Raw genomic sequence first — 11,548 nt, forward strand, 5'->3', positions numbered from 1 at the left:
GAGGAGGAGGAGGAGGAGGAGGAGGAGGAGGAGAGCTTTCTGGAGCACAGCACAGGGCAGGCACCAAGGTATTCCAAAATTGGAGGAGCAGAAGCAGTTTGATTTGCGAGAGGCAATGGAGAGCTGCAGAGAGAGCCCTTTCATGGAGATCTTGGGACCTCAGCACAGAGCAAGGCTCTTCTCTGAACACAGGCACCACAGAGAAAACTTGGTTTGCTATTAGGGTACGTCTTTTTATTTTTTTATTATTTTTATTTTATGCTCGACTCTTTCCCTCTATTATTTTCTCCAGTGCTGGGCCAGCATGCTACTGGGAGCTCAGTACCCCAAATCCTTATTCCAACCGCCCCCTCCCACCCTCAGCACCCAAGTACAGGAGCAGGCAGGCCTTGCATGGACGTCAGGACTCTCAAGTGTGGGGTGGGCTGAGTCCTTCAGTGGCTGTGTGGCTTTGGGGCGACTCCATTCTGAACTGTTTTCTTAAATGTCTGCTCACTTTCAGTGGGTGTATGAACTATAACACGCCCCTGTCTGCTTGGTGGGGACTCCCTCAGGCGGGGTGGGGAGGCTGGCTGACAGTGGAGACCGCACCCAGGAGACACCTGTGGATGCTAACTGAATCTCTGCAATGCTCCAGAAGCCAAGGCCTACAGATCCAGTGCACAGAAAAACTGATGACCCAGCGTGATCTAAGAAGAACTTCCCCAGGTGCCACAGACTTCCGGTTCCTCCATTGCTCTCCAGAGGCTAGGTTGCCCCATCTGCTCTACCTACCCATGCATTCATCCATGCTTGTGTGCATTCATCTGGTTATTCTCCCACCAAGTCCTCATCTATATCCTCATGCATGCACCTGTCCATCTACCCATGCGTGCATATTACATGCATTCATCTATGCATCCAGTTACTTATGTATCCACACGTCCATCCATTTACCCATATATCGCCGCCTATCTTCCCATCGACACGCCCAACTCATTTCCTGGCTCTCAACTGTCCTACTCATATAACCAGCCGCCATTAACCAACCTTTTCATTTATCTGTCCATCCACTCATCCAGCAACCACACATTCATACATATTCATCCACGCATCCACGTACCCTCCTCCTCGCCCACACATCTGTGTATCCATTTACCTTAGGCATTCACTTAAGGCTTTAGCTTTTCAACAGATGTCATCAAGCCTCCAACCCTGGCTGACATCAGGAATTTAGAGTGAAACTGGAGCCAGAAAGGGGATCACGGTCCCTTTCAATGTAAAGTGATGGTCATGTGAGAGACCAGCAGTAAATAGAAGAGAGCGATTAGCTCTCAGATACCACAGGCTCACCCCAGGAGTTGGACCCCACAAAGCCAAAGGCTCTGAGTATCTCCCATGTGGGGTGCCCATCAGGAAGCCCACAAGCCTTACCCTGGAACCTTATGGTGTCATTGATGATCTCCAGTGTGTCGGCCACGGCGTTGTACTCGCCGACCTTCACCTCTCTGCTGTCTGTGGAGAACAAGACACAGTAGCTGGTCAGCCGAGGCCCCCGGCTTGGGTCTGGGGGCTCTCCTGGGCCCCGGCTCCGCTCTCCTACATTTCCCTTCCTCTCGCACCTTCTCCAACTAGGATCAGAAAGCTTGTAGCTGGCCCGGGTCAGAACCTCAGCAGGGTGTCCATCCTTTGCTGAACACCCCAAGGATGGGAACCCTGTTTTCTCCAGTTAAACTCTGCCCGATCATTTCCCCCATCCGACTTCCCCTTGCTTGGTTGGCTTTACCTCGGGCAGTGTGGACTATTCCTGACTCTGCTCCAGGACAATGCAGACTCCCTTGGTGCCAGCCCCCAGCTCCCCCGAACTTTAATCTACTTCTCTTGGGCCGCACCCACAGTCTCTTGGAGTCCCTGGTGAGTGAGGACCCTGAGGTATTTAGGGGTGACTCCATCAGCTGAAGGTAGCTGGGATCATCTCTTCCTTCCTGCTGGACATGACCACCCTGACAATGCACCCTGAGGTGGAACTGGGGTGGTCCAGAAGCCACAGTACTCCGTTGTGTCATACCAAGCCCGTGTTTCTCTGCATGCCTGTGGTCTCCTGCTTCATTGGTGAATTCTGTATGCCTTCCTCCTCTTTCTCACTGTTTCTTAGCTTTAGTCCACTGTCTTTGCCATTGTCAGGAATAAAGATGGCGATGACTGGCTTAGGGAGGAGGCAAGAAAAAGAAGGTGTCCTTTTCCCAAGTAACACAGGGCACTGGGTGACAAATGGGAGTGAATGGGAGGCATGTGGGGGTGAGGTAGTCACCCAGGATGCCGGTACAGATGATAAGGGCCTTAGGCTGCTGTTTTATGAGTGCGGAGTGCAGGGAGGGGTCACATGCTGGAGAGATGGCTTGAGGCTGGGATCACCTAGATGAAGACAGGGCTGTCTACACGGCAGCTGACGAGAGTCTCATCCTGGCAGACAGATATGAGACCCGAGGGAAAGCCCACCATGCAGCATTGGGGAGTGTCTACCTCCAGCAATAGGTGGAGAGCAAAGGAACTGGGGAAGAGAAGCCAGATGCCATCAGTAGACGCATCGGGGAAAGGGGCAATGTGACCGTGGAGATGGGCAGAGATCTCCCGTGCCACTGAGAGACCCGTACAAGCTTCAGTTAGTTAGTACCCTTCAGTTAGGGCTGTGGATTTCATGTCTGGTGGATGCGGATGAGCAGAGGCGGGGCCACACAGAAGGGGTAGGTAGCTGGGTGTATGGGAGTATAGAGTGGAGCCCCCAGGCAGAGCAGGCCTTGCAAGGATGGGGGGAGGCAGGCAGGTACTGGAGGTATTTCAGAGTCCTGAGGCAGGTCTCGTGGTTTGGTATGGTTTGAGTCTACTGCTAGAGGTCTGTGTGCTAGAAGCTCGGCTCCCGTGTGGAAGCGTTGAGGTGGTGGGAGGTGTTTAGGTTATTGGAGTCCCTTTCTAACAACAGGACATTCTAAAGGGTGTGGTTTCTTCCTGTGAGAGTGAGTTGAAGGAATGGTCACCTGCTTCATGGTGTGCTAAGCAGGCCTCTTTTCATTGGGAAATAACTGGCCCCAGGTATTTTACTATAGTAACAGAAAATGACCAACGGTGGCTAGGAAGGTGTATGGGTGTGTGAAGGGTTCTTAGTGCTATTCTACTGACAATTAAACCGAGTCTGGAGTTGACCATGGCTTTGCCGAAGGCTCCAGCAGCACTAGGAGCAGAGCTCAGTTCCAACCCTAGATTTTTCTCATGGCTCCCTTGATGGGATCCCTGAGTGACAGCTCTGTGCAGAGTGGCTGCTCCCATGGCTCACTACCAGAGAAGCATGTCTTACTGCTCCAAGGCCTACCAAGGTGCTTGTAGGTCCCCAGAGCCTCCAGCTAGCCAAGGGTCCAGAGCTTATGCCTTAGAAACCCAAGGCAGGCCCAGGGAGACAGTCTGGGCTCCGGACTGGACTGAGTTTGCAGAGGTATAGAAGCCCTGCGCATCCCTCGTAAGCAGACTAGGGAGTCTCTTAGGCCGTACTTCTGCCTGCTTCCTAGACTTCAGGGAAAGGGGACTATAGAAGTCATGGTTGTGGGCAGGGTACACTATGCAGGTGGCTGCTGCTTGCTTGGGTTACCCAGGTCTTAGATGTCACATTAACACACTCAGTCAGGGGCCTCCAGCATCTCTGCTCTCACATTTTGAAGTTCCCAGCCTCACAGGCTTCCCAATCAGCTCCCATCCCTAGGAGGAGGAGGAGGAGGAGGCCCTGACTTATTTACTCAGCTTAGGGAGGCAGCACATGAAATATGCAGGCCTATAGGAACAAACCATCAGGATCCAGGAAGTAGCACCGTGGGGACCCCACGGTGCCCAGAGCCGCACAGCTGGCCCCTCAGACTCACACACCCTGCTCTACGCACTGTCTCGTGGCACTGAAATAATAGTCAACTTCCCACAGAGAACATAATCACCATATCTCCCAGGAGATAACACTCAGGGGCTCCAGGAGCTAGCTGGTTTCTGCGTTTAGTGCTCAGAAACCATGACCTAACTTCCCTGTCCAGGGAGGAGAGACAGGCCTCAGGCAGACGATGGAAGGGCTTAAAGTCACGTGGGGACAGTGGTCAAGGTGCACCTGACAGGGCCACCCTGCTCTTGCTTCGGGGCACTTCTCCTGCCCACGCTGAGCACAGCAGCCTATCATCTGCCTCCGTTTACTGAGCACTAGTTTGCATGCTGAGGCCAGCTCAGGGGACCGAGCCATCGATACTTTTCCATAGGCAGTACAAAGTCAGAGTTGTTCCTACAACATTCACATGGGCAGTTCGGGACACCTTTGATGTCACAGAGATGTTACACTAAGTCCCTGGGTTGCATCACAGCCTTCAGTCACTCAACTAATATTGTCAGGCACCTGCAATGGGCCAGGCTTTGTGCTGGGAGCTGGAGTCACAAAGGTGTAAAACATACAGTAGACTCTGGTGTGGTGGTGCGTGCCCACTGACTCAGCACTAGGGATGCTGAGGGGAGAGGTTTGCAAGCTCGGGGCCTGTGCTACATAAGAGCCTGTCCCAGCAGCAGCAGCAGCAGCAGCAGCAGCAGCAGCAGCAGCAGCAGCAGCAGCAGCAGCAGCAGCAGCAGCTCCAAGGATTGGAGACAGCCGAGTGGTAGATACAGCCTTGCTAAGCATGTGAAAGGCTCTGGATTGGATCTCCAGAATGGCAAATAAATAAATAAATAAATTTTATTTTAAAATCACAACTGTGAGCTTTCAGAGTTGCTGTGAGCAGCACATATCGTGAGGGCCTCTCTAGTGACTTAACTGACAGCAAATGATAGTTATTTAACCCATGAAGAGAGTGAGCCTCTTGCTCTGTCCTCAGACAGTCCGTGTGCTCTCTTACTTCAATGGATGTCTCAACTTTTCACGGTATGTCTCCCTTGCCTCTACATCCTCAACCAAGTTTTTATTTTATTTTATTTTATCTTATTAGCACAGTCCCACTAGATCACAAGGCTTAGCTTTCAACTTATAACTTTCCCAGGCTGGCCTTGAATTTGTGGTCCTCCTGGTTCAGGCTGTCTGGCAGCCAGGATTACAGGTATGCATAAGGCACATGCCCCGTTCTGTTCTTCTGGCCCTCCTGACCAGGTTAACAGCATGTAGCCAGCACTTCTTTTAAAATCTTTTATCTGTTATTACTAGGGCATAGATGCCTCTCTCTCTCTCTCTCTCTCTCTCTCTCTCTCTCTCTCTCTCTCTCTCTCGTGTGTGTGTGTGTGTGTGTGTGTGTGTGTGCACAGTTGTTGTCAGGAGCAGGTTCTTTCCTTCCACAATGGGTTTTGGGGACCAAATTCTTCAGGTTGTCAGTGCAGTAATGGCCACTGAGTGATTTTACCCCCTGAGCAATCTTGCTGGCCCAGTACTTCCAAGTTTTAAGCCTGCGTCTCCACCCTAAAATCACGTGGCAATTCAATGAATCCACACGGGGCCTTATAAACTATAGCACATGGACCAGGACATCTGTGTACAGCCTGAAAGGAAGACTGTCCCCGAGGGAGTAGAGGCCATCACAGTGGTTGTCACTAGCTGCTGGCCTGTCCCCAGGCTCTGCTGTGGATCAGCTCGTGGAGTGACTTTCCCCTTCTCTGGGCCTTTCTTTCTCCAGCTGCTTTGAGTGGCTCTATTGGTTCTCAGCCTTGGTGGGGATTTAGAGACCTGGGACTTCTGGAATGTTCAGATGCCAGCTGATTCGTCTGAGAACCCCAGAGGTTAAAAGGTGGGTCCTGGGGGTCATTTCTTTTCTAAAAGACCCCCAAGCCGACCCTAACATGGAGATGGAGTGGAGAGCCACTGCTACAATGGATTTTCAAAGTGGACAATTTCTGGTTCTCAGAGGCTAAAAATATTATGGAACTCAGAGTCCCATTTTCACAGAATAATCCTAGTTTTCCCTTATTCTCTCATTAAAAGGCACATTTTTCCTCCAAACTTTGCATTTGGGTACCTAGAGAAAATAGATCCTATGGTGACAATTTGAATGCTGAAAAAAAAAAAAAAGTCCAGTCTGAAAATATTCCTTGGCTGTGGGCCTAAGAGTGTCCAGGAGACAGTTGGGCCAAGGTTTTATCTGGGAATGTGTCGCCAGCCTTCTGCTCTTGCTGGCTCTCTGGTCTGTATGTGACATGGGCTCTGTGTCGCCAGCCTTCTGCTCTTGCTGGCTCTCTGGTCTGTATGTGACATGGGCTCTGTCCCATCTCCCAAATACCCACCCTTCCTTGACTCTGGTTTGAGGGGAAGTGCGTTCACATTAAGCCCGTGAACCCTGCCACATTTCTCTTCCCAGGGACTGCATTGCTTCCACTTCCTCTAGTCAGGGATGCCAAGGTCCCTCCCTCCCACCTGTGGTATTCTCCCCCCCCCCATATCTCTCTCCGACCCTCCTTCCCTGCCCATCTACCCCCTACCCTTCTTCTCTTCCTTTCTCTCCCTCCTTTCCACTCTCCTCTCCCTCCTCACCGGCAGTTGAAAGAATAAACTAAGTCATGCTGTGGCTTGGGCCATTTGTTAACTGACGGTTCAGACCCTCGGGCCAGTTTCATTTTGAGGTTACCATTCCACAGTTATGTGCAAGTACCTAATGCTCTTACATATTGAACCTGTATGTACGTTTTGAAGACTTACGCTTCAAAAGTGTCTTCCAGTCTGCCTCTGCTCTGTAAATTTTAAGTCCCGTAGAGCAGAACTTTTCAGTTCGGATGTGCATTAACTTCCACCTGCCCCACTTAAGGGTTCTCTGATGTGTGTTTCTCAGGCTTTTGGACAGCTTAGTCTTGTTTTCTTCAGCATTGATTTTGCTTCTGACACAATCTCCACAGCTCAGGCTCTTGGAAACTCACTTTGCAGCCTGGCCTTTAGCCCACATCAAACTTGTGGTCCTCCTGGCTCCACCTCCTAAGCTCTGGGATTGGTGGTCCTCCTGGCTCCACCTCCTAAGCTCTGGGATTGGTGGTTCTCCTGGCTCCACCTCCTAAGCTCTGGGATTGGTGGTCCTCCTGGCTCCACCTCCTAAGCTCTGGGATTGGTGGCCCTCCTGGCTCCACCTCCTNCTCCTGGCTCCACCTCCTAAGCTCTGGGATTGGTGGTCCTCCTGGCTCCACCTCCTAAGCTCTGGGATTGGTGGTTCTCCTGGTTCCACCTCCTAAGTGTTGGGATTGCAGGGGTTCAGCACCGACAATAAGTTAACTTGGAGGCAGAAGCAAGGTATATGCACGCAAAATGGCAACCCGCACTTGGGGAAGACGTAGAAACCCAACATTCCCATTGAGCAATGAGCATGTAGCTCATTCATAAACACAACGTTCCCACTAAGCAAAGTGCATGTGGCTCATTCATTGGGTGTGGGGATAAGTGAGGGGATTAGGGGATGAGCAAGCCAAAAGGTCTTTCCTGGGACAGTGGCATCAATGTCCTGTCAAATGAGGAGTGTGAGGCAAGGCCATACTTCTGATCATTGTAGAGAATGGCCAGGGAGAGGGTACCACCAGCTGGCATAGCCCTTCTCCATGCCAGTCACTGAGCAGGACACTCGACACTATCATGCCACTGAATACTCGCTCACTTTTAAAGCAAGGGACAAGGTTATCTTTCATATATATAGTGAGCTCTAAAATGAAATTTCAGAGTGATTAAGCTACTCTGCCTGGCAAGTAATGATACTTTTCACATGAGGGGTGATGAGCTCCCTGTCCCTGGAGGCATTCAAGCAGAGGCATGGAGAGTTGGGGCTCCTGTGACACAGGGTCTGCCACTCTATGGAGTGCAGTGTCTACTCAGTAATTCTGTCTTCTGGGCCCCCTTACTTGAGGGCATTCCCTCCTGGATGGCGAGGGCTAGCAGGTCTTCAGGCTGGGAACAATACCCTGGTCCCAACAAGCCCACCTTCATCAGTGTCATTCTGTGCCTGCTGACCCACAGCCCTGCTACAGTGGGCTAAAGTTTTGGGGGCTCCATCTCTAGTCTTAAAAAGCCAGTGTTTGAGTCCACTAAGCAGCCTTTCAGACCCTGGCTCATGGAGGGCGCTGCAGTGTGTCAGGAGACAGGAAAGGACATTTAAAAATCAGCCTCAGGAGTCTCCCTAATCAGGGCCAAACTGTCCTGAAAGTTCCCTAGTAGGTTCTGGGAAGTGTCTTCCCGCCTTTATGGGCGCTGACATTTGGTCAGAGAGATTGTGAAGTCCCCAGGGCCAGGCACTGTATCTTACTCAACTTGTTTTTCCCTGGAGGGCTCAGCAAAGCAGCAGGCTGAGAAAGGGAGAAACTGTTTGAGCATCTGTTCCATGGGGGTGATTAAGTTATGCATGGAGAGGCGGGGCCTCCACCTCAGGAGGTGCATTCTGAATGACAATTATGGCATTAAAAGCCTGCAAGACCCCCATCCCTTAAGATCAGGTGTGCAGACACCAGCCCCCGAGGCTGTCCTTTATATCTCAAGGAAGCCACTATCAGTCAGCCGCACAAACGGGCCTAATGAAGGCAGGCTGCCAGGAGCAGATGCTGGGCTTTCTATGAGAACACCAAACAAGGCCTAATCACGCTCTGCTCGGCTTCCTCCCCGCTACAGATTCCCCGCGCTGTTTAGAAGAGGCAGTTACAGGGACTCAAGAAGCTCCTTCTCCAGTATTCATCTCCATCCACACAGGGCTCAGGCGACGGCAGGGTGGATGGGGAGGAGCAGGGGACAGGTAGGCTTGAAACTAGGCATGACCAGGATCCGTGTGGCTCTACGGGGTGGCAACGCTGCCCCTGCCTCCACCTGCCATCCAGGGCGCGGAGCTTACTGCCCACCAGAGAAGGGCGGATACACATAAGCTATGTGGAGGAGGTTCTAGGATCTAGTGATGGGGGCATGGCCTTTGGGGCAGGGAGGGACCAGGGCCAGTACAGGGACATGGATGGGCAGTAGGTTTCTATGTGGGCAGCAGAGGAGGGTATGGCCTCTGGGGATACAAGCCAGCATTTTTTGGAGGTATTTCTTGCAGAGTGAAGGATGCTGGGTATTTACATCTATGTGTTATCATGGCTCTGGGTTGATCCCAGAATTGGAAGCATTAACTTCCCAGACAACAGGACTTACTGGTCCCACACCGGGAGGTGCCACTGTTCCTAGTTGGTTGCTGCCTGACTTGATGTGGGCAGGATCACAAACCTGACTTATGTTGGCAGGTGGCTTGGGTTGCCCTGTGAGTTTGGCGATGCTAAGCCCGCAGTTGCTGGAGTTGATGTCTAAACTTAACATATGAAAAAGAGAAGGGTAATAAAATCAGCAGACACCCTGCGATCAAGTAATCCATATTTTGCAAAGCACTCTGCTCCAGGTGATATAATTTGAGAACTTAGAACACGACAAAAGGATTTAGTTGCTATCGTTCAAAGCACAAGCATATTTGCTAGGATGCTTACTTTGCTCAGCCAAGAAGACTCAACAAATGGGAAAATAATTACATTTGCTTAAGATAACACCTTTTGTGCCTGCCGGAGAGCTGACGTGGGTTTCAATTACCCGCCAAGGGAGGATGAATGAATAAACTACACTTTCCCATTAGGAGGGGGCAGCCTGAGATACACCTCTCCCGATTGATCAGGTGGGGCAGCCTGAGATGCACCTCTCCAGATTGGTGGGGTCTGCTCAAATGGATCTGAAGAGCTTGCCTCAATTCTGGCTTTCTCTGGAATGACTCTGGGATCTATCCGAAGCAAAGGCCTTCTTCTCTTGTCAAGAAGCCAAGAAGCAGTACACTTACAAATGGTCCCGCCAGTGGGAGAGGGCCTATACACAATCATATGATTGTGGTAGCCCACAATCATAACGACCACACTGAGCCAATCTGAGGCAACTCAGGGAGTGTCCAGCTCTGCCTCTGCTTTATGCTCTGAGGACTGTGACAAGTCATCACCCTTCTCTGAACTGTTTTCATGATACATGGAACATGGTAGGGGTGGTTTCTGAGCTCCACCTTCACTCTAGCAACAGTAGCAGAAAGCCCATTAAATGGACTAGTTCCTACATAACAGTATGTGGTATATAAAAAGGGTGTGTGTGTGTGTGTGTGTGTGTGTGTGTGTGTGTAGTAAGTAGGGTGGGGGAGGTCATGGAGGTTGTAATAAATCAGATACTAAGGCGACACACCAGACTGGTATGATGGTAGGACTTTGTAAGAATTCTCCATCAAACTGTCAGCTTTGAAGTGGTGAGGGTACTGATGACAGAGTGGAAAGACACTGAGAACTGTGAAATGTTCTTGTAGGTGCAGTGGTTATGTCTGGAAGAGTCTTCCAGAAGAAATGCACACTGAAGTATTTATATATGGAAATGAGCTAATGCCTCAGATGGTTTTACAATAGCTAGCAAAAAGTGGGTTGGGTAGGGTTCGTGGTTGGGGGGAGCCAAGAGAATGTAAGACTGACATAATGCAGGCGATGGCTTACACTGGGTGATGGAGAGGTAGGGGTCGTTACGTTGGTCTGTGATCAAATCCCAGAATGATGCAGGCTTCTCGGCACAGTGCTAGTGACTTAGCCACATTTCCTTTCTTACAAATCTAGGAGTTGCATGGGGGTCAGGTAGGCTTGGGGAGCTGGGCATTTGAGAAATAATTTTCCACACAGCTGTAACTCATGTTCTCATGGGGAAGTGGTTCCTATCGACTCTTGTTTTATCTGAATCTCATATCAGATTTCCATCTCTTCTGATGCCTTTTATTGCAGAAACACCACATCCCTGAATATAAATGCCGTCAGCTGGAAAGAATAAGCATCCAAAAGCCTACCTTGAAATTGAGTAAATTTAATGGTTCCCATTCTCTCCCCGTTCCGGAACACAACTTGACCCTAAAAACAAAACAACACAAACGAGAACAAAAGAGAAATGTCACATTAGCCCAGTGAAATTGTAAACAGCACGGTGTGCTTATTAATATTGGAGAAAAATTGGCTCCCTTGAAGGCAGACACCAAAGTCAAACTCATTACTTACACATTAGTTGTGACTTTATCTGCTTAATATTCAAGAGGCACAAAATCAATAATGAAGCTATCACATGTGTATTAAAGCCGAGATAGCATTGTCATTAGCACAGTGATTATGAAATGCCCATGTGGCTTATGTTATCATGGGATGGAGGCAGAGGTGAGGTTTTTACTTGTTGGTCTTGTGCCCACTATAGGGCTTCCCTGAGGCTATCTGGCTGGAGGACCATCAGGGTGTTGGAAGCTGGGCTTCCTTCCGCCCTCCCTCCCTCCCTCCCTCCCTCCCTTCCTCTCTTTCTTCCTTATTTCCTCCCTTTTCTTTTTATTACATCTATCTATCTATCTATCTATCTATCTATCTATCTATCTATCTATCTATCTATGTGTGGTTTATTATTAAGGATGGACTTGGCTGAGCATGGTGGTATGCACATTTAATCCCAGCAATCAGAAGGCAGAGGCAGAGGCAGAGGCAGAGGCAGAGGCAGAGGCAGAGGCAGAGGCAGAGGCAGAGGCAGAGGCAGAGGCAGAGGCAG

The 11,548-nt window shown here is 50.3% G+C and overlaps 1 protein-coding gene across 1 annotated transcript in view; it reads right to left on the bottom strand.

Annotated features, from left to right (window-relative positions):
• Window positions 1–11,548, bottom strand: part of Gabbr2 (gamma-aminobutyric acid type B receptor subunit 2) — a 336,248-nt gene that overhangs the window by 73,251 nt on the left and 251,449 nt on the right. The window contains exons 8-9 of the mRNA XM_021200029.2: window positions 10,815–10,875; window positions 1,414–1,494 (exon numbers count right to left, since the gene is read on the bottom strand). Of these exons, the coding sequence (XP_021055688.1) occupies window positions 1,414–1,494; window positions 10,815–10,875 (142 nt within the window). The remainder of the gene's footprint in view (window positions 1–1,413; window positions 1,495–10,814; window positions 10,876–11,548) is intronic.

The sequence above is a fragment of the Mus pahari genome, chromosome 6, assembly GCF_900095145.1.
Source record: "Mus pahari chromosome 6, PAHARI_EIJ_v1.1, whole genome shotgun sequence".
Classification (NCBI taxonomy): domain Eukaryota; kingdom Metazoa; phylum Chordata; class Mammalia; order Rodentia; family Muridae; genus Mus; species Mus pahari.